At 47.2% G+C, this 21,849-nt stretch overlaps 1 protein-coding gene across 4 annotated transcripts in view; it reads left to right on the plus strand.

Moving 5' to 3' along the window:
• The window catches only part of LOXHD1 (lipoxygenase homology PLAT domains 1), a 182,645-nt gene that overhangs the window by 88,770 nt on the left and 72,026 nt on the right, over positions 1 to 21,849 (plus strand). For 3 of the 4 annotated variants that reach the window (XM_015121870.3, XM_077975513.1, XM_077975515.1), the window contains 6 exons: positions 2,017 to 2,209; positions 5,618 to 5,778; positions 8,300 to 8,774; positions 9,253 to 9,407; positions 11,360 to 11,493; positions 21,280 to 21,443. In XM_015121870.3, the coding sequence (XP_014977356.3) occupies positions 2,017 to 2,209; positions 5,618 to 5,778; positions 8,300 to 8,774; positions 9,253 to 9,407; positions 11,360 to 11,493; positions 21,280 to 21,443 (1,282 nt within the window). The remainder of the gene's footprint in view (positions 1 to 2,016; positions 2,210 to 5,617; positions 5,779 to 8,299; positions 8,775 to 9,252; positions 9,408 to 11,359; positions 11,494 to 21,279; positions 21,444 to 21,849) is intronic. The other variant, XM_077975512.1, reaches the window with a different exon arrangement.

Consider the following 21,849-nt stretch of genomic DNA (forward strand, 5'->3'; position numbering starts at 1 on the left):
TCACCCTAGGGATGTGACCTTGAGCTGTTAGAAACTATGTTAGTGTTTTGTTCAAGTCTTTATAGGCCAAGATTGAGGCTCAGTTGAGAAAGGGTTCAGGAGCCTGGCTAGAGTTTGGCCAAGGTAAGAATCTTCCTTGACATTGCCTGGAGAAACACAGTTCTAAATCTTAGACTTGAGGATTGAGGATGTCTCTAGAAATGACTGAGCTGGGATTTGCATTACTACCTGCTGCTCCCAGGGTGTGGCTTGGTGGAAATGGAGATGGTAAAAAGCCCTCTACCTGGAACCTCATCTTTCCTGCCCCTTCCATCTCAGGGAGTCCAACCCTATTTCAGGTCCTAGGAATCTCTTCTCCCATCAAAACTCACTCAAGGGAAAGATCTCATGTCAGTCATTTATACCTTGAGGTTAATGAACTTAAATCAGTGTTTTCGTTTATCAAAATGTATTTACATTTTAAGCTTAATCAATAATTGCAGAGTGAAAATGCTGTTCCCTTTACTAAAGGATTTTGGGCAGCAGCTGGCGTGTAAATGAGACCTCTAGGAAGAGTAGGGCGGCAGTGGGGGGGCATTTAAGCTTCTTCCTGAGTTTCTGAAATCCCCTCAACAAGCAGTGTGGCCAAGAGGTTGAGAGCACGGGCTCTGGCTGCCAACTGCATATTTGAGACCCATTTCCACTTACCTGCCATGTGTAAGTTATTAAACCTCTGTTTGCCTCTATTTTCTCGTTCATAACAACATGGGATCCTAATGGGGTTGTTATTAGCATTAAATATGTGAATAACACCCACATGCTCATACTAAGTGCTCAGTAAATGCTACTGGACAATTAGTCTATGTCAGGTGTGAAGTGTTGTAGAACTGAGCTAGTGCCTGCCCTTAGGGAGCATCCAGTTATATGAGACACCTACCCTGTCTTTACTCTTTCAGCCAATCCCTCCCTGGGACTTTCACAGTCCTGGCACCACAGAAGAACAACAAAACTCTTCCCTGTCCCTTGACATGCACCCAGAGGGCTCTCAGGCTTTGTAAGCTTAGCTGGTTTTCTTCTGACAATTCCATGGGACTGGGATGCATGCACTTAACTCTGACATTGTTGCCATTACCAGCTGCAAAGAGGCACTTAGGACTCAGAAGAGCAATAGCAGGCCTGCATGGACAGTTTTCTAAATCTGGCCTTTTGGCACCAGACTCACGGCTAACGTCACCTCTTCAAACCATCACAGAGAGAATCTGAGGGCTGCAAGGGTTCTCAAAGGCCATCTGATAATTCCATCTGATGTTAAAACTGCTCTGTATACAGCATTTCAAAAAGAAAAAAACATAAAAGCAATCCAAACATTGAAAAACCAAGTACATATAAGGATGGTGATATGATCATCTGTGCTCCCCTCTATGTTGCCCATGGGGGCAAAGATGTTAAAATGCAAAATCACAAAGCAATTATAGAGTGTTATTGGAAAAAGAAAAGTGTTCCTTGGGTCCAAGAGTGAGAGGAATTGGTTACAGAACCACAGAGTACTGAGAGGTTGCCTGCATAGTCTGTCACCTTCAGGATGGGTATGTTGAAAAAATGCAGAAATATATACAACTGTGTATTGTTCAAAACCAAACCAAATCAATAACACAGTGATTGTAAGGTGATGGCAAACATTTTAAACATTTGCTTTCTCATGTGGCCATGACCTAATGTGATTAAGTACTAGTGGAGCTTTCAAAGTTCTTGTCACCTCCACTCCCCTCTTGTTTCTCACCACGGCCCTGGGAGGTGTGCTGGGCTTAGGAGGAGAGAATGGTGGCTCCAGGCAGGTGAGGTGATGCCCTGGCCCCCCAGCTGGCTGATGGTGGGGCAGGAATGGGACCCCAACTCTTCCATGGATCTTCCCTCTCCTGGGGACTGGAGACCTGGGTTGAGTAGTGCTGTTTTTGCTGGTGTTTGGGAGGTAGGGATGGGGGCATGGAGGTTTCTACACACTGGCTCCTTGCTCACCCTCACTCGGGTTTCCTTCAGATCAACCGGCTGGTGATTGGGCATGATGGCACCGGCATGCATGCCAGCTGGTTCCTGGGCAGCGTTCAGATCCGTGTGCCCCGTCAAGGCAAGCAGTACACCTTTCCCGCCAACCGCTGGCTGGACAAGAACCAGGCTGATGGGCGTCTGGAGGTGGAGCTGTATCCCAGTGAGGTGGTGGAGATCCAGAAATGTATGGAGGAGGCTGTGGTGGGACCACCCATTGTTTCCCATGGGGGGATGGGGCTGAGGGGAAGGAGGAGGGACCATGGAGCAAAGTGGGTCTTGCTGACAAGTGCTGCTGGTACGGTCCTGCAGGGAGGAACATGGGGGCTTTCACTGCCTCTGGTACCATGGTTCTCGTAGGAAAGAAGGGCTCATTTTATAGATGAGGAAACTGAGGACCCAAAGGATGAAACACTTTTTTCTGGACTAAAGGCAGCAGATGACTTTATTAGGAAATGAGCACTCTCAACCCTGTGTAGGAGTTTGAGACCTAGTTCATGTCTTCTGCTATGAAGACTGGCTGAGGTGATAAAACTGTTTATTCATTCATTTATTCAAAAAAATACACAGTCAGCCCTCCAAATCCGTAGGTTCTGCATTGGTGGATTCAACCAAGGATCAAAAACATTTGGAGGCCAGGCACGGTGGCTCACGCCTGTAATCCCAGCACTTTGGGAGGCCGAGGTGGGCGGATCACGAGGTCAGGAGATGGAGACCATCCTGGCTAACACGCTGAAACCTCATCTCTACTAAATAAATACAAAAAAATTAGCCAGGCATGACGACGGGCGCCTGTAGTCCCAACTACATGGGAGGCTGAGGCAGGAGAATGGTGTGAACCCGGGAGGCGGAGCTTGCAGTGAGCTGAGATTGCACTACTGCACTCCAGCCTGGGCGACAGAGCGAGACTCTGCTCAAAACAAAACAAAACAAACAAAAAAACCCCAAACAAACAAAACATTTGGAAAAAAATTGCATCTGTACTGAACATATACAGACTTTTTTCCTTGTCATTATTCCCTAACAGTACCATATAACAACTATTTATATAGCATTTACCTTGTATTAGGTATTATAAGTAACCTAGAGATATTTAAAGTATATAGGAGGATGTGTGTAGGTTATATGCAAATACTATGCCATTTTATATGAGAGACTTGAGTATCCTCAGATTTGGGTATGCTTGGGGGTTCTGGAACCCGTCCCTGCAGATACTGAGGAATGACTGTCTCTTGAGGGTTTCTCTCTGCCAGCACTGCTCTGAGCTTTGTGGAGGCAGCTGTGAGCAAAACGAATGAAACCCTTTCTCTCGAATGCTTTATATTCCACAGGGGAGACAGACAATAATAGGATAATGCCAGTGAACAACCAGGAGGAACATGAAACAGGATAAAGGGTTAGCATTGGTGTGGGTGAAGGGCCTCTTTGGATAGGATGGTGACATTTCTGAGGAGGAAGACAGTGGGACCAAAGCCAGGCACGGAGACTGTCCCTTCTCACCTCTACCTTTCTTGCTTTTTTTTTTTTTTTTTTTTTGAGACAGAGCCTTACTCTGTCACCCAGGCTGGAGTGCAGTGGCATAATCTCAGCTCACTGCAACATCCTCCCGGATTCAAGCAATTCTCCTGCCTCAGCCTCCTGAGTACCTGGGACTACAGGTGTGCGTCCCCACGCCTGGCTAATTTTTGTAGTTTTAGTAGAGACAGGGTTTCACCATGTTGTCCAGGCTGGTCTCAAACTCCTGAACCCTAGTGATCCATCTGCCTTGGGCTCCCAAAGTGCTAGTGTTACAGACGTGAGCCACCATGCTGGCCTCACCTCTGCATTTCTACATTGGTCCTGAAAGCAACTGCCCAAGGCTCACTTCCACAGCAGCTTCCCTGAGAGGGAACCCCAGTATGAAATCACCTCTCTCGCTCCCAGAACTGTTTGAATATCTTTTCATATGTGTGTCTAATCTCCCCAAGCAACCTGCAAGTTCCTTTAGGGCTGTCATATACACATGCTTTGTAATGGCACTTGCCAGTCTGAGAATCAACTCCTTCCCTCATTTTATAAATCAACACTGGAATTCCATCAGAGTAGTATAGATATTAATCAAGACGATAAAGATAAAGATGAAGATAAAAAAGCAATAGTTCCCTTACCCACCTCTTCCCCTTACCCCACCCCTCTTCTTCAATGGCAACAACCTTACTTTAGATTTTTCCTCTGAAGTTTAGCTCCATATTTTTAAACAATATATCTATCAATTTTTACTTATTTACTTTTTAGAGACAGGATGTTGCTCTGGCACCCAGGCTGGAGTGCAGTGACACAATCACAACTCATTGCACCCTTAACTCCCGGGCTCAAGCGATTCCCCTGCCTCAGCCTCTTGGGTAGCTGGGACTACAGGCACATGCCACCATACCCCTCAATTTTTATTTTTATTTTTATTTTATTTTTGTATAGATGGGGATCTTGTTGTGTTGCCCAGGCTGATCTCGAACTCCTGGCCTCAAGCAATCCTTCTGCCTTCCAAAGCAGCGGAATTATAGGCCTGAACCACCGCGCCTGGCCTCAGTTTTTAAATTTTACAGTCTTAGACATTATCTATTGACTTCCTACTATGAAAGAGGAGGATTTAGTTCTTTTAACATACACAGGCACTTGTATGGGCCCTCATGTGCGTGCGCGCGTGCACACACACACACACACACATACTCACTGTATCTCTCTCTCCCCGTCCTTCCAGCCTTCAAAACAGCTAAATCAGTGTTCAATTTTTATATTATTATAAGTATGTCAATATTATTCACTGCTGAGTCACCTACCTTATGATAATTGCTTTTCATCTTTCGTAGAGCTTATTGTTTTTTCTAGAGTGAGTCTCCTTTTTTGATGGATTGCTCTCTCTGCGCTCACTGCTCTCTGCATTACTGTGTTAGGTTAGGACTGCCTCGTCACTGTGGCCTCACCTGGTCTCTTCGCATCCCTGGTGTCTCTCTGCATCCCTGGTGTTTCCCTGTGTGCCACAACTTCCTTTTCTTATAAGGATGCCAATCAGCTTGGATTAGGGCCTGCCCTTGGGGATCTCATTTAAACTAGTCACCTCTTTAAAGACTCTTATCTCCAGATATAGTTACATTCAGAGGTCCTGGGGTTAGTGCTTCAACGTAAGCATTTTGGGGGGCCTAATCATTCCTTAAAGGTCCCACCTCTTAATATGGTTACAATGGCAATGACATTTCAGCATGAGTTTTGGAGAAGACAAACATGCAAACCGTAGCAGGCAGGCACACAGCAGGGATCGCCAGCTGGTATGTGACTCCTCCTCCTTCCTGGTGCATGTGGTGCAGAGGATGACTGGGATATGTGTCTGATTGCTTAGATTTGGCATTTCCACCACCTATTCTCCTCTAAGCCTCAGTTTGTTTACCTGCAAAATAGGAATGATTGTGCTTACTCAGGGTGTTGAGGAGTGGATTAGATAAGCGAATGGCTGTGAAGCACCAGGCACCTGGAACAGGCTAAGGAAAGGCTTGTTTTGTTACTATCATTGTTGTCATTATTATTACTAAATGTTCCACTTCTCCTGCATGTGCCCACCCAGTGGTCCACTATGAGGTTGAGATTTGGACAGGAGATGTGGGTAGCGCAGGCACCAGTGCCCGAGTCTACATGCAGATCTATGGAGAGAAAGGCAAGACAGAAGTGCTCTTCCTCTCCAGCCGCTCAAAAGTTTTTGAACGGGCATCCAAGGACACATTCCAGGTATGTGGGGTCGAGGAGCGGGGGTGCCAACAGCAGTCCCAGTGGACACCAAGATGCTTCCCTGGGTGTACTAATTTCCTCAGTCAATACTCACCTGAGAATGGGCTGCCTCCCTCCAGCTGGGTGGAAGATGCTTCCTCTCTCCACACCTGAGCTTTTGGCCTAAAATGAGGGGATTGGACTAGATCAGTGGTTCCCACCCCTGGCCTCATGTTACAATCACCTGGGTAGCTTTAAGAAAAAAGTGCTGCCTGGTGCACACCCCACACCAGACAAATCAGAACCTCTGGGGATGGGATATATTTTCTGGGTGTACTTTTTAAAGCTCTCCAGGGATTACTAACATGCTGCCATCCCTGAGAACCATGGGGGCAGGTAATTCTAATCTGCCAAAAGATGGCACTAAGGCTGTGGTTCCTCCACTCATTCCCAGTCCTGTGGCCTCTGAGTCTACAGTTCTCTCAAGCCTGATAACAAGAAAATGCTTCCCAGCCAGGACACTGGGAGACTTGGAATTTTATGGCTGTTTCCTGAGTGTCCCGGGTCTCCGTTCTTCCTTTCCAAGTCTTTCAATAGAAGGAAAAAAGAGATGAGAATGTGGGCGTGTTGTTGGCAAGAGAGGAGGATGCAAGGGTGGTGCCCCTTAGGGGAAACAGGAATGTTTAATTATAGATACGACAGTGTGTGTGCATGTGCAGATGTATGTGTGCAGGCAGCATGTTCATGTTGGGTGCCCTGTGTTTCCGCATGCCAGGAGCACCTTAGCCTTCAGCAAAGAATCTTACCCAGTGCCCAGGGAAGACAGTCCTGGCTGAACTGGGGCTGTCATAGGTGTCTGGAATATCAGAGCTGGAGGGAGCCTCATTGAGCCAGACGCCCTCATACACTGCTGAGGAGGCAGAGGCCCAAGTATTTTAGCTCTCTGAGCCTTCACTTCCTCATCAGTTAAAACCTAGCTTTATAATACCTGCCTGGCTGGCTTCACAGTCCCTATAATGATCAAGAGTCAACGTCAGGGAATGCACTTGGGAAGGAGTGCCCAGTTATGGAGATGGAACCGGATAGCATGTCTTCTGGATGCCAATTTACTGGATGTGGTGGTGGATGAAGGCACGGCTGGGCAGACAGATGTGAGGGAGGCCAGGGGTGCAGCAAGCCGGCCTCCTTGGCAAGGTTGATTGCAGGGGTGCTGTAATCTGGGAAATGCTGAAGAGGAGAGCTAATGCACTGAAGAAGGTCCAGAGCCTTTCCCCTAAGTAGCTGAGAAGGATAAATTCCACTCTCCCAGGGGCCCTGGGCTCTGCCATGATTGGTAATTTTCTGGCAAAGGTGGTTTATTGGCTACATTGTGGACTCATGAACAGGGGGCCAGAAGGCCTGAGTTCTCATCTAGGTCTGGACTTGAATTGTAGGACACTGTGTAACTCATGGGACAGCCTTGGCCTCAGTTCGCCCTGGCACTCAGTGGAAGAACTGGTGGGACCAGGCTTTGAGAAGGGTCAAACCCCAGACAGGGGCTCATCAGCATCAGGAAGCCTGGGAGGACACTGACTAGCAACAACCCCCATGTGAGCCCTCCCCTGAGTGCTGCAGGGGACAGGCCAGACCCCACCTCCATGTGGGTCCTTCCTCAGAGCCTGGGGCTCAGGACCGAGCTCAGGCCTCATGATCTAGAGTTGATGATGCCATCATCACTGCCCTTTGGGCCAGTCGTGTGCTATGCCCATCCTGGTAGAGACTGAAAATGATGGTCTCTGCCCTTAAGGAACTCATAATCAAGAGGGCAAAGACCAGCTCGTGAGGATGAAGAGGGCATCCAGGACAGACCAGCACCAGAGCTAAACCCTGGACCCCCTCTGTGCTCTTGGGGAAGATGCAGTCAGGCTGAGGCCATGTGCTCAGGGTTGGGGGAGGAAGGAGCTTGGGCCTCTGTGGGTGTGGGTGAAATTTTTGTTTTTGAAAAAGAGTACTTTTGTTTTTTGCTTATTATGAAAGTTATATATGGTTAACACTGAAAATTTTTGTAAAGAGAACACAGAGGCACAAAGTTAAAAAAAAGTAATGAAACACAGGAACCTGAATGAATAGATTTTAGCTACAAGTAGAGGAGGGGATAAAGGCAGGCTAAGTAAGGAAACTATATGAGCCATAATAGGGACATAGAAATCATAGGAATGAGTCGCGTGGGCGTGTGTGTGTGTGTGTGTGTGTGTGTGTGTGTGTGTGTGTGTACATGCAGGCATGTATGTTTAAGAGAGAAGAAGAGGGAGACTAGCTTGGCCACCACAGAGGTTGGAAGAAATAAACTTGATTGCGGGATGGGGCCAGTTGATCCCAGCGGAACCAAGATAGGTATAGCCAGACAGAGGAAGCTGGTGGAAGGATCTGAGCACAGAGGCCCCAGCCCTCTCCATCCTGCAGCTCAGCAAACAGGCCTTAAGCTTGGCTCTTTAGGGGTGGGAATGGGGGCTGGGAGGAGGATGCTGGGGCCACAACAGCCACTGCCCTGCTCTTTGAACAGCTGGAGGCAGCCGACGTGGGCGAGGTCTACAAGCTCCGGCTCGGGCACACAGGCGAGGGCTTCGGGCCCAGCTGGTTCGTGGACACCGTGTGGCTGCGGCACCTGGTGGTGCGGGAGGTGGACCTCACGCCGGAGGAGCAGGCCCGGAAGAAGAAGGAGAAGGACAAGCTGCGGCAGCTGCTCAAGAAGGAGCGACTGAAGGCTAAGCTGCAGAGGAAGAAGAAGAAGAAGAGGAAGGGCAGCGATGAAGAGGAGGAGGGGGAGGAGGAGGAGTCGTCCTCATCAGAGGAGTCCTCATCAGAGGAGGAGGAGGAGGAGGAGACCGAAGAAGAGGAGGAAGAGGAGGAGTTTGGGCCGGGGATGCAGGAGGTGATTGAGCAGCACAAGTTCGAAGCCCACCGCTGGCTGGCCCGGGGCAAGGAGGACAACGAACTTGTCGTGGAGTTGGTGCCAGCTGGCAAGCCGGGTCCTGAGCGTAAGCAGGGGGTGGGGTCGGGGGGTGGGGCAGTGGTCAGACAGTTCCCCTAAAGGGGGGCCACTGGGGGCAGGGGGCCTAGATCCCCCTCACATGGAGGCCAAATAGGTAGGCACCCATCATGGTTCCCAAATAACTCTCTTGACCTGCGTGTGAAATGCCACCATTTACACTGCTGTTTGGGGATAAGCATGGCACTTTTCCTGAGGTTCTCAGGAGGAATTGGTGACTTTGGGAAGAGCCCTGATATGACTCAATACAATTGACTGAGGGGACATGAAGTAAGAGGGCTGTCTGCTGGCTTCATGGTGAAGGAGTCTGGGGTTGGGATTGGGGGCAGTTTCAGTCCCAGGTTAGCGTAGAGGCATCTGAAGATCCCTCCTGTTCTGGGATCTGGCTGGATCTGAGAGGCTATGCCTCAGGTCCATTCACCCCATGGCCCCGAGGCCCTCCACACTGCATCTTTCTGTGTCTCCAGCGAACATCTATGAGGTCCAGGTGATCACCGGGAATGTGCCCAAGGCTGGCACTGATGCCAACGTCTACCTAACTATCTACGGCGAGGAGTATGGGGACACAGGTGAACGACCCCTGAAGAAGTCAGACAAGTCCAACAAATTTGAGCAGGGGCAGGTAGGGTAAGGGTCTCTGGCCCCTGGGTGGGTGCTGTGGGTGTGGTGCCCTCTGAGATTCCCATGGCAGCCCATCCTAGCACAGTGGCTGCTGTGTCTGGCAGTGTGACTTGTTCATCCCACCAGGTTTCATGGCAGTACCTCTTCAGTAACACTGATATTTTGTGGGGGGTTATGAGAGAATTGCAGGCAGGGTCCCAGCACATAGAGCCCACAGGCCAGCTGACCCACAGGAACAAACAGGTAATGGCATTGTGTGGCAGATGCTGGGGCACTTGGTAGGGATGCGGGGGTCCAAGAGGAAGTCCTCGCCACAAGATGGTGTCTTGGGGAAAACCGGGGGGAAGGAGCAACCTAAACTGGGCCTTGGCAGGTGAGCATGGTGTAGACATATAAAGGCGACAGTGGAAGATGTTCTCAGAAGGTGGAACCACATGAGCAAAGATATGGAGGTGGAAATGGGGAAGGCCAGTTTGGGACAGTGCATCTTTTAGCTGAGCTGTGGTCAGTGCTGAGCCCCAGTGGATAAGCTTGGATAAGACCAATTTAGGGTATGGGGTGGGTGGGGTCATGAGAGGCTTAAGAGACAGGCTGAGAAGCCAGAACTGTATCCTAATGTGGTGGGAATTCATGAAAAAAATTCACATACCTTACTCTTCCAGGTGTAGTGGGAAAATCATGAAAAATAAAGCCATCATCTTTGTCCTTCAAGATTTTATAATATCCCCTAGCTAGAAAACTATCTCTTATCTCACCCTTCCCATTCCTGCCTCTACCCAAAGCCAAGTTCTCTCATTAACACAGATTTTTAAAAATGAAATAAATTAATTAACATATTTCTGGGCTCATTGCTTGATTTATTTCAGGGGCCCCCTGCTTTTTCTTTAAAGAATCTTCCCCATGACTTGAGGATGTAGTTTATTTCTGCGTTTCAGTGTTTTCCTCTAAAAATTATAGCCATGCATTTCTGGATTAGGAAAAAATTTCTATAGAGGACTACATAACTGGTACAACTGATAAAATTTGAACACGGACTGTATATTAGATAATAGCATTGTGTTGATGTTAAGTTTTCTGAATTGGATCATTCTAGTGTGATTATATGAGAATATCCTTGTTCTTAGGAAATCCAGGTTGAAGAATTTAGGGAAGAAGAATCATGGTATCTGCCACTTACTTTCAAATGATTTAGAAAAACACAGAGCAAGAGAGAGAGTGCAAGAGAGATGACATAGAGTGAGAAAGCAAATGTTACAAATAAGTGCAGAATTTAAATGAAGGTATATGAACTTTCATCATACTATTTCTGAAAGTTTTCTGTAGATTTAAAATCTTTTTCAAAATTAAGAGTCAAAAAGTTATATCCAAGAAGACCCCATTTACTTGTAGGGTCCTGGTGTGGTCTGCTTCCTCCTGTGCATAGAATAGTGTGTGCATTCACACGTGTGATCCACATGGCCCTCTTCACGCCTAAACGGTGGGCAAATCCGTCTTCAGTTTCTGTCAATCACTTTGGATTTGCACAGCACCAGCTCATAGCAGGTACTTAATACAAATATGTGATTGAAGCAGATTATGCACACACCTGTACACATAGCAGAGGGTTTCAGTGCACCCCCCTCTCCTGCACACAGAACACCCACCACAAATGTGGGCATCCAGCCAACCTATCTTCTCTTCTGCTTCTCAAGGTCACCTTCACTCTTCCTTTCCTACTTCCATCCTCCTGGACATAATGAGAGTGAGAAGATCCCCTGGCAGGGACAAGTTAGGGAAACAATCGTGCAGGCCAAACACCAGACTACTAAGTGACATTTTCCATCATCCCCACGGTCGCTTTGGGTCTCACCATTGGCCTCTGCCTGGCTGCCGTGGTCCTTGGGAGGGTGGAGCTGATGGACAGGTGGGGAGGGGTAGGTCTTACCCCACTGAGTGTTCCCTGGCCCTTCACAGACAGACACCTTCACCATCTATGCCATTGACCTGGGGGCCCTGACCAAGATTCGGATTCGCCACGACAACACAGGCAACAGAGCAGGCTGGTTCCTGGACAGAATAGATATTACTGACATGAACAACGAGATCACGTGAGTGGGGCGGGGGTCGGGGAGGGGTCTTGCTCTGAGGGAGACCATGTCTGCCTGTCTGAGGTAGTCCTGGAAGAAGACTGGGGGTGGGCCGGCTGTGATGGCGGAGGGTGAGGGTGGGCTGGGTGACACCTGAGAGTGAGGGTGGGTGGGTGTGAGGGTGAGGGTGGGCTGGGGGTGATGTCTGAGGCTGAGGGTGAGCTGGGTTATGCCTGAGGGTGTGGGCGGGCTGGGTGTGACATTGGAGAGTGAGGTGGATTGGCTGTGACGTCAGAGGGTGAGGGTGGACTGTCTGTGACATTGAAAAGTAAGGGTGGACTGGGTGACATCTGAAAATGAAGGTGGGTGGTTATGAAGGTGAGCGTGGGCTGGTGGTGATGTCTGAAGCTGAGAGTGAGCTGGGTGACGTCGGAAGGTGAGGGTGGGCTGGCTGTGACACTAGAAGGTCAGAGTGGACTGGCTGTGACATCAGAGGGTGAGGGTGGACTGGGTGACATCTGAGAATGAGGGTGGGCAGGTATGAGGGTGAGGGTGGGCTGGCTGTGATGTCTGAAGCTGAGGGTGGGCTGGCTGTGACACTGGAGGGTGAGGATGGGCTGGCTGTGACGTCAGAGGGTGAGGGTGGACTGGGTGACATCTGAGAATGAAGGTGGCCAGGTGTGAGGTTGAGGGTGGGCTGGCTGTGATGTCTGCGGCTGAGGGTGGGCTGGGTGACATCTGAGGGTGAGGGTAGGCTGGCTGTGACGTCAGAGGGTGAGGGTGGACTGGGTGACATCTGAGAATGAAGGTGGCCAGGTGTGAGGTTGAGGGTGGGCTGGCTGTGATGTCTGAGGCTGAGGGTGGGCTGGGTGACATCTGAGGGTGAGGGTAGGCTGGCTGTGTCGCCTGTCATGGCCACCAGAGCAGGTTTGCCCATGTTGCAGGTTGGATGGGCATTGCCTCTCTCCCTCTTCTCTCATTGGCAGCCCCCAGTATCACCTGCCCTGTGAGATGACAGTCCGGTAGATCTCCCAGACCAGCAACTCTTGAGGTCCATCTGCTCAGAGATACAGGATTTCTAATCCCTACCAGACCCTCCTTGGTCCAGTCTCCATGCCCAGGCATAGCTCACCCACAAGCCTCTCCACGTATAAAGCAACTTCTAGTACATTCTTTTAATATTGTATACCAGGGGTCAGCAAACATTTTATGTAAAGACCAGATAGTAAATATTTTAGGTTTTGCAGGCATTTTGTCTCTGGAACAACAGCTTTGCTGGTGTAACACAAAAGCAGTCATAGATGATACCTAAATGATTGGACATGGCCGTGTTATTTTGACATGTGAAAATTATATGAATTTCAAATATCAGTGTCCAATAAAACGTTATGGACACTGAAATTTGAAATTCATATAATTTTCACATGTCTAAAAATATTATCCTTCCTTAGATTTTTCCTCCAGCCATTTAAAAATGTAAATTCATGCATAGCTTATGGATGTTCACAAGCAGCGTAGGCCTAATTAGGCCTGAAGTCCATGGTTTGCTGACCCCTGCTGGAGGTTCACAGCTGCCACATGAGCTGGGTTGGGAAGAGAGTGTTATATCTTCCCATAGAGCCACACCCCAGGGAGGTGAAGTCATAGCCCCAAAATCAGTCAGTGCCACGGCCAGGACCAGAACTCCAGACCATCCATGTTGAATTGGACGTGTTTTCCATTAGGCCACATTGCCCCTTGGGTATAAGGGGCCCAGGGGCAAGAGAAAGGAGAGAAGTCCCCTTGTATGAGTGGGGTGGGACAGAGAAGAAAGCATGAGTGATCCTGAGTGGGTTTGGGGGCTGCTGAGGGCCTGCCAGTGCCTAGAATTTAGTGAGTACCCTGTAACAAATATTTGTTGAATTAAATCAACTTCCCAGCCCATAGTCTTGTTGGGCTCCCCTCTGTGCAGGACAGGGGGTGACAGGGTTCTCCCATCTCCCACCCCATCCTACTCTACCAGCCCGAGGGAACACTGAGGTACAGCTCACAGACAGCCCATTGTCATGGTTTTTTGTGAGATCATTGTGACACCACATGAAGGCTGTAGGACAGCCCCGTGGCTGGGAGCCAGGGTCCTGACCTGGGGTCTGACCTCTGCCAGAAACTTGTCAGGTCACCCTGGACAAGTCATGCCATCTTTATGGGCTTTTGTTTCCTCTTCTGATAAATGGGCTTCATGTTGCCAGCCTAACTTCTTAAGATGTTCTGAAAATCCAAGGCATTTAAGCTTGGAAAGGAAAAGGTGCCGCAGAACCGTGAGGCTGGGGACAAACTGAACATCCCCGGCTTCTTCTTGCAGCTCCATCAGGGTTAGCAATTCTCTGCCACTGATTTGGCATTTCTGGGCTAGCCCAACAATTTAAACATGATTATAGCTTTATAATCTATTGTAATGCCTGTCAGTACTTGTCCCCCTTCATTATTCTTTAAAAATATTAGCTATTCTTGCCTTTTTCAAATCAAGACATTAAGTGATTTGAAAAAAAACATCCTCTTGGAATTTTGATTGTTATGCCATTAAGTATATGTGTAGAGAATTGCATATTTAGAATAAGTGCTACCCCCTGGTACACTTTTCCATTTATCCAGCTGTTTATGTACCTCAGTAATGCTTTACAATTTCCTACACATAACTGCTACACATTCTTGTTAAGTTTATGCTCAGGTATATTATATTTTATTGTTCTTGCGAATAGAGTCTTCTCATTACTCTTCTTTTCCCCCCTCCCTTTGTATTCTTCCTTCCTCCCTTCACTCTCCCCTTCCCTCATCTCCTCCTCTTCTCTCCCCATCCCTTTCTGTTGGCATGGCTAGTTGAAAGTCCTTTGCTTCCTTTGCTATTGAAGTAGCAGTCCGTCAGAGCTCTGTGATGAGCTGGCCTTAATAATCTTCAAGCCAAGAGCAGCTCTACGCAAAGCCTACTGTGGGAGCTAGACAAAAAATTATAGAAGTTCAGAGGAAACCAAATCAGAATAGTGAATCTCCCCTTTCTTGGAGAGACACCACCTTTTCTGTCAATACCTAGGGCCTTCCCCAGGCTCTCCATGACCTTTATGAGCTCAGAAATAAAGCTTTTGCAGCCAAAAGGATTTGAGAACACTCACATCTCCCTTACTGTTGACATGTCCAGTCAACATCCTGCATGCAGACTAGACCTCTTGGATGCCTCTCTGCCACTCATGCCCTGTCCCCAGTCCATTGGCTTTAACCTGTTGGGCCTTCCATCAGAAGAGCAGGAGTCCGACCTCATCCCCTCTATCTTCACCATCCCCCGCCCCCCCCCCCATCGAAGCTTCCTGACCTGTGCCCTGCTTGCCCAAGGCCCTTCTATTGACTACAGCAGCCCAGTGACCAGGATCACACTGCTCCTCTGCTCCAAATCCTACAGAAGCTCCTTGTCACTCAGAGTCAAAGCCAAAGCATGTTTGGTGGCCTGCTCGGCCTGCAGGTCTGCTGTATGCCCCTCATCTCTCTATTCTGGTTCCCCCTTGCTCACTCCTTGCTGTTCCTTGAACCCAACAGACATGGTCCCACCTCAAGGCCTTTGCATTTGCTGTCCACACTCCCTAGCAGTCCTTCCCCCAGTGGCTCCCTGTCATGCTTTCTTCAGGCAGGCCTCTGCTCAAATGTCACCTTCTCAGTGAGGCCTAGCATACCCCCTTCCCCTCATTTCTTTTTCTCTGTTTATTTTTCTTTATATCAGCTTATCATCTGACCTACTATGAGCTGGTGTATTTAGGCGCTGCTCATCTCCCCACAATAGAATGTAAGTTCCATGTCGTTAATGACCTCATTTGTTTCATTTACTGCTGTGTCCACTCCAGTACCTAGAAGAGTGTCTGGCATACTACAGGCATACCATAAATACTTATTAAATACACTAATGAATAAAAATGATGGTTAATTTGTTGGTTGATTCATTAATTTGACAAACACATGCCATGCTAAGTGCTGGGGGTTAAATAGCTCCTCAGATATGACTCTGTTTTTGAAGAAAGGAACTGTGATGGTCTAGGAAGCTGATGATTTAGGTTTAAGTACTTTCTCTTCCACTTTTAAGTGGCCTATGGAAGTCCTCTGAGCCTCAGGCCTTCCATTCATACAACGGGCATAATAAACCTCACCCACAAAATCATCATGAGGACTAGATGAGAAAATGTGTTTAGGGGCCCAGCATCCTGCCTGATCCCAGTGCCACACAGCAGTGCTTCTTTCCCCTTGGCAATGAGAGTCCAATTAGTTAACATGGAAAAGTGGCTTGACAGCTGGGAAAGGCTGCAGGAATGTGGGATTATTCTTAAGGAGCTAGCACTGTTACCAAGTGAAGGAGATAAAACACAGGTGACTATAAGGCACAGTGACAGTGGTGGTTGTCTCAGGGGTGACCTCAGGGAGAGGAGGGAGTCATGGGTGGGGGCATCTTCGGGACGAGATGGCATCTGAGATGGGCCTTCATGAACAGCAGCCTTGGATGTTTGGTGCTTGGGAAAAAGAACATTAGAAATGGTTGAAAAAAAATGTGATGCAGGTGGCACAGAATTGGGCAATTGAGGGGCACACACAGAAAGGAATTAGTAATTCTATTTGTCTGGTACATAAGGGACGTGAAGGGGTGGGAAACAGGAAAAAATGGAAAGGGAGGCTGGAGAGGAGCAGATGAGGGCATTCAAAGCCGTGCGGAGGAGCTTGAAAACACACCCAGGCTTTTGGTTGGCCAGATTTCACAAAGAGGAAGCCAGAAGCAGAATGCCAACTGGGATCAGGCACTGGTGGGAGATGCTGGCCTGAGCAGAAGGGATTGGGAGAAGATATAAAGCCATGGAGGCCTTGGCTTCCTGCAGAGTCACGCCAAGGGAGAGCTCCGTGTGGTCCAGGGGCTGTGCTGTCCAGGTGGGAGATGACTGCAGTCTGGGTCTCAGCAGAACCGCTCCTAGCCCACCTGACCTCAGAGGCTGTTTGGAGAGCAGAGGAGCCTAAGATGGTCAAAACACAGGGAGGAGGGGGTTAGGGGTACAAGTTTATTGATCTGCAGTTCAATTGCCAAAAAGAAAATGTTCTTATTTCTAAATGGAAGATATTTGAGGTCCTTTATAGGAGTCCTAGGCTGGCAAAAAGTGATCAAGATTATATGAGAAAGCCTGTTTAGTGCTGGTTTGCAACTGTGGGCTGTGAATGGTTTTTTTGTTTGTTCGTTTGTTTTTGTTTTTATGCCTCAAGTGAGTTGGATTTTTTTTTTTTAATTTGTGTTAGAAAACACATAACATACAATTTATTACCTTAACCATTTTTAAGTGTACAGTTCAATAGTGTTAAGTGTATTCACATTGTTGTGTGTCAGATCTCCAGATTTTTTTCATCTTGCATGACTGAAACTATACCCATTAAACAATTATTCCCCTTTTCCACCTCCCCTCAGCCCCTGGTAACCACCATTTCACTTTTTGTCTCTGTGACTTTGAGTACTCTAGGGACCTCATAGAAATGGAATCCTACAGAATTTGTCTTTTTGTATCTGGCTTGTTTCACTCAGCGTGATGTCCTCAAGCTTCATCCATGTTGTAGCACGTGACAGGATTTCCTTCCTTTTCAAGGCTGAATTATATTTCATTATATGTATGTACCGTAACCTTTTTAGATGGATTTGAATGGCGTGTCCCGGGATCTGAGGTCTCCCTTGGGTCAACCTGGGCTCTGCCCACAGCCTCATGTCCCTTTGGTAAGGGACTACACTGGTCCAGGCTTTTTACAAGATTATGAAATCAGGAAATTTTATGTTTGAACTCCTCCTGCCTTCTCTAGCCTGAGAGGCCCTGTTCCTTGGCCACTCTGAAAAAAAATGACAGTTTACAAAGGCACTAGATTGATATTTTTTAATAATAGTGATGTCACATTTAGAATAAGAAGAGGCTAGTCTTTCCTTCCCTCCTTTGTGCTGCTCAGACAATTCCTGGAGTCTAAGGTTTGGCACCACCTTAGGCAAAAGAATACTAGAATAAAGAAAGTGCATCTTCAAGGAAAGAGTGGTGGCTAATTGAGAAACTTAGGAGTTATCTCAGGAAATTTGAAAAAGGTGATGAGAAAGATTTACCCCCAGAGGACACAATGCCTTTCAATTCTATTGATATTATGAGTGCCTTGTATGCCAGGGGCTATGGATATAACAATGAGTAAGCAAACTCTGCATTCATGGGGTCATAGTTTTCCCAGTAGGAGGAACAGACAAATATACTCCCTGAGCAACCTTTTCCATCCTTATCAATTCGATTACCACTTATTTGAGACTAATGCTGAAGTTGTATCAGTCAGAATAGGCTAGGTTCTGCTAAGTAACAAACAGGCCTAAAATGTCAGTGGCCTAACACAACAAAAATTTATTTCTCACTTATATGTCTGATGTAGGGTATCAGGGGACTTTGCTCAGCATGTTCACTCAGGGACCCTGGTTGATGGAAGCTTTTCCTCAACATATGCTTCTGTAATCATCCTTATAGTGGAAAACTGATTTGGCAGATCACACACTGACTCTTAAAAATCCCTTACGGCCCAGGGATTCCATATATATTAACGAATAACCTAAAAATTCAGCGTCCTTCAGCATCAAAAGCTATGAGCCTCTAATGTTTGGGTTTCAGGATACATGACAGAAATGGTGGGATATTTGGGAGTATGTTGTCTTGAATTAGGGCATCTTTGTTAAGTTGCTTAATCATTGGCTCTGCTACTTTATCACCCTGTCCAAATTTATTGGCTTGTTGATTAAATGAGATTGTCCTTCTTTCCTTTTTCTTTCAATACTCTAGCTAGCTGCATTTTTAAGATCTATAATAAAGTCTAATGCACGCAGTTTCAAAGACAAAGAGGCAAATGCCAAAAAAAAAAAGCCTGGAAATATGTTTAGTGTCCTGAGTTTCATCTACATTTGATGTGATATTCTATGTTTTCTCTACCTCTGTTCCCAGCCCTGAAACAAAGATTTATGTTTTAATTGACGGCCTGGGGGGGTCCTATAAGATCCTTAATAATTAAAGATAGATGCCATTCTTGAATGTTGTTTTATGTGGCAAATATGTTGGGTGGGATTTCCGGAAAGGATTGAACAAAAAGTTGTTAAAGTTTTTTCCCTTAAATTTTATCAAACAAAAATTGTCCTCTGGAATCTCCCATTCCTCCAGGGATCCTAGAGGTCCCGGAATGTTGAGACAGAAAAGACCTTCCAGGTCATCTCACCCAGCCTTCTGGGTGGTACAGTTTAATCCCTAAGATCTCACAGCTTGTTAGGGGCAGAGGAGGGAAACAAATCCGGAATTCCTGAGTTCCAGATCCATGCTTTTCTCAGTACACCACACAGCCAGGATTTACTCACAGTTGATGTTGTCCAGACTTTAGCTTATAAACAAAATGGGAAATTCTGTATGAAATTATTTATATTGTACGACACTCAAATTTGCAATCTCCTCGTTCAATTTTTTACTTTCAAGTGGAGTTTATACTTTTAACAGTTTCAAGCTTTTGGTTCAATGCTCAGTTTCAACCTCCTGCTTACTGAAGCCCTTACTCTTTCCTTCCATCATCCTTGTTTAGGAATGTGGAGAGCTTATCTGGCTCAGAACACCTGCATTCCTCTCATCTCCTTTGTTCACTAAAAATCCCCTGTCTGGTCCCCTCCCAGTATCCAGAAGCCTGGTTGAGCAGGATGTATTCCTGGAGGAGGAAGAGGTAGGAGTCGGTAGGCCTGGTGTCCTAAATCTTCATGTGTGCTTGTTGGCACTGTGGGGATAGAAGCTGAACGCCCAGCACTCAGGCCATACCTGACTCCTGCTTTGGTTCTGTTGGTACAGGGAGCAGGTTCTGAGAGGAGATGTGCTGCTCTCTACAGTAGTGAGCATGCTGAGGGGCTTTAAAGTCACGATGCAAGTATCTCAGGGACAATGGAGATTTTGCTCCAGGAAATCCAGACTCTCTGTGCATTTTCTCTTTGTATGCATGGGAGGGCTTGTATCTTTTCTTTCTGTCTTTGACTTTTTTCCTGTCCCTCCCTGGCTTTTTCTTTGTGTGTGTGTCTCGCTCTGTCCTTGTCCTCCGCCAACCTCCTACACGCTCTATCTCCACCTCTGCTCTGACCCCACCTCTCTCTTTATTTCTATCTCTCTTCCTTAATTGGCCATAATTTATAACTATAGCCTATTATTCATAAGTTATTTGATTGGATAAAATGTTAACTCTTCTATTCATACATTTAAAGGTTAAGAAGCAGAACAGTATGCATTTTTCTCTTAAACACTAATTTAATGGTAGTTTACTTCATATTGCCCCAGGTTGAGCTCCTTTAAATCCATGCCATCAGTATAACATTGCCCCCCTCCCCACCCCATCTGAGCCCATTGACTGAGATTTCGCTCTCTGGTTCTGCTCCTCTAACATTTTGATACTTGGAGGCAATGAAGACTCTAGGAAAATGTGGGGACTCAGACAGGGATGGGATCTTTGGCCTAAGGTGCTCCCACCTCTCCAGACTTTGAGCAGTCCCTGAGTGGCCCTTGTGCATCAGGGCAGGGGTGGGGAAGGGGCATAAAGAGGGTGGAATGGCCCCCAACTTAGAGATAGGCTGAATTCTCAGACCTTTTGTTTTATCCTGGGAGCTTAGCGGCCAGAGAGGAGCTTCCCAGACCACAGCATCCAGAAGCCCCAGGCATGGGCCAAGGAGAATGAAAGGGAAGGGAAGTCACAAGAGCAACAATAGCAGTAGCAATGCTTACTGAGAGCCTATGTTGAGCCAGGCTTTTTTATAAGTACTTTATAAGGTTAACACATGTAATCCTCACAACACCTGATGAAACAGACAATATTATACTTATTTTATGGTACACTGAGGCACAGAGTAGGGTTGCCAGTCAAATTTGAATTTCAGATAAGCAATGAATAATGTTTTTGTATAAGCGTGACCCAAATGTTAGATAGAACACACTTAAAACATTATGCATTGTTTATCTAAAATCCAAATTTAATAGGGATTTTGTAATTCTATTGGCTAAATCTGGCAGCTCTAGCACACAGAGATAAGGACACTTACTTAAGGTTGCACAACTATTAGTGGTAGAGCCAGAATTTAAACTTGGACAGTCTGATCCAGGGGAAAGTCCTTAATTACGCCCCTGTGCCTCCCATCCCTGGCCCTACCTTCACCCTTGCGGTGGGTGTTACCTCCCTTGTGCTGGGTGTTACCTCCACGCTGAGGGGTCTGACTCAGACCTCCCTTTCCTAGATGGACTCAGCAGTCTGCTATGCCAACTCCTCAGCCACACTCTGTGTACCTTCCAAAAGCATACATAACTGGCTCATTCCATTAAAATCCATTAGTTCAACACTTACATATTGTGCACTGACTACATACAATTCGCTCTACTAAAATAGCCCTGGCTAGTAGATTCATTCTGGAAAGGGTTGGAACAGTCCCCATATGTCCCTCTCCTTCTAGATACTTCCATCTAATATGACCCTGATTGAGGCTCTGTGTGCTCCAGGCAGGTCACATAACCATTTTCAATGGGATGTCTGGAGACAGTGTCCCCATGTTTGTTCTCTACCCCAGGCAAATGACTAATGGAACGATTCCCAGACTGGGTAGAATAGCAGGGCAATGCTGTCAGGGGCGGACAGGGGAGAGTTTGGGACCCCATAGAGGGCCTCTCATTCTCAGCCCATGACTGCTGCTAGACGAGACCTTTCTAAGAGGACATTCCAATCTTTCCCTGTCCACCCCTACAGGTACTACTTTCCATGCCAACGTTGGCTGGCAGTGGAGGAGGATGATGGTCAGCTATCCAGGGAGCTGTTGCCAGTGGATGAGTCCTATGTGCTGCCACAGAGCGAGGAGGGTGGGGGAGGCGGTGACAACAACCCCCTCGACAACCTGGCCCTGGAGCAGAAAGGTTTTCTAAACTAGAGCTGATTTCTTTCTCCAGTACCCCTTCCCTCTGCCTCTCCCTAACCCTAAGTCTCCATCTTCCTTCCCTTCCCAGTGGGCTCTGGGCACTTCCTCCCTGACAAGGCAGTATAAAGCACACAGCTTAGGACCGAGTTATTGTCAGAAATGAAATTGAATGGATTGGAATCAAATTGAATGAATTGGAATGGAGTGGAATGGACTGAAATGGGATGATTGGAATGGAATAGATTGGAATGAAATTGAATGGTATGGGATGGATTGGAATGAAATGGAATGGAATGGAATGGAATGGAGTAGAGTGGAATGGAATGGAGTGGAGTGGAGTGGGATGGAATGGAATGTGATGGGTTGGAATGGAATGGAATGGAATGTATTGAAATGGAACGGAA

The sequence above is a fragment of the Macaca mulatta genome, chromosome 18 (genome assembly GCF_049350105.2).
Source record: "Macaca mulatta isolate MMU2019108-1 chromosome 18, T2T-MMU8v2.0, whole genome shotgun sequence".
Classification (NCBI taxonomy): domain Eukaryota; kingdom Metazoa; phylum Chordata; class Mammalia; order Primates; family Cercopithecidae; genus Macaca; species Macaca mulatta.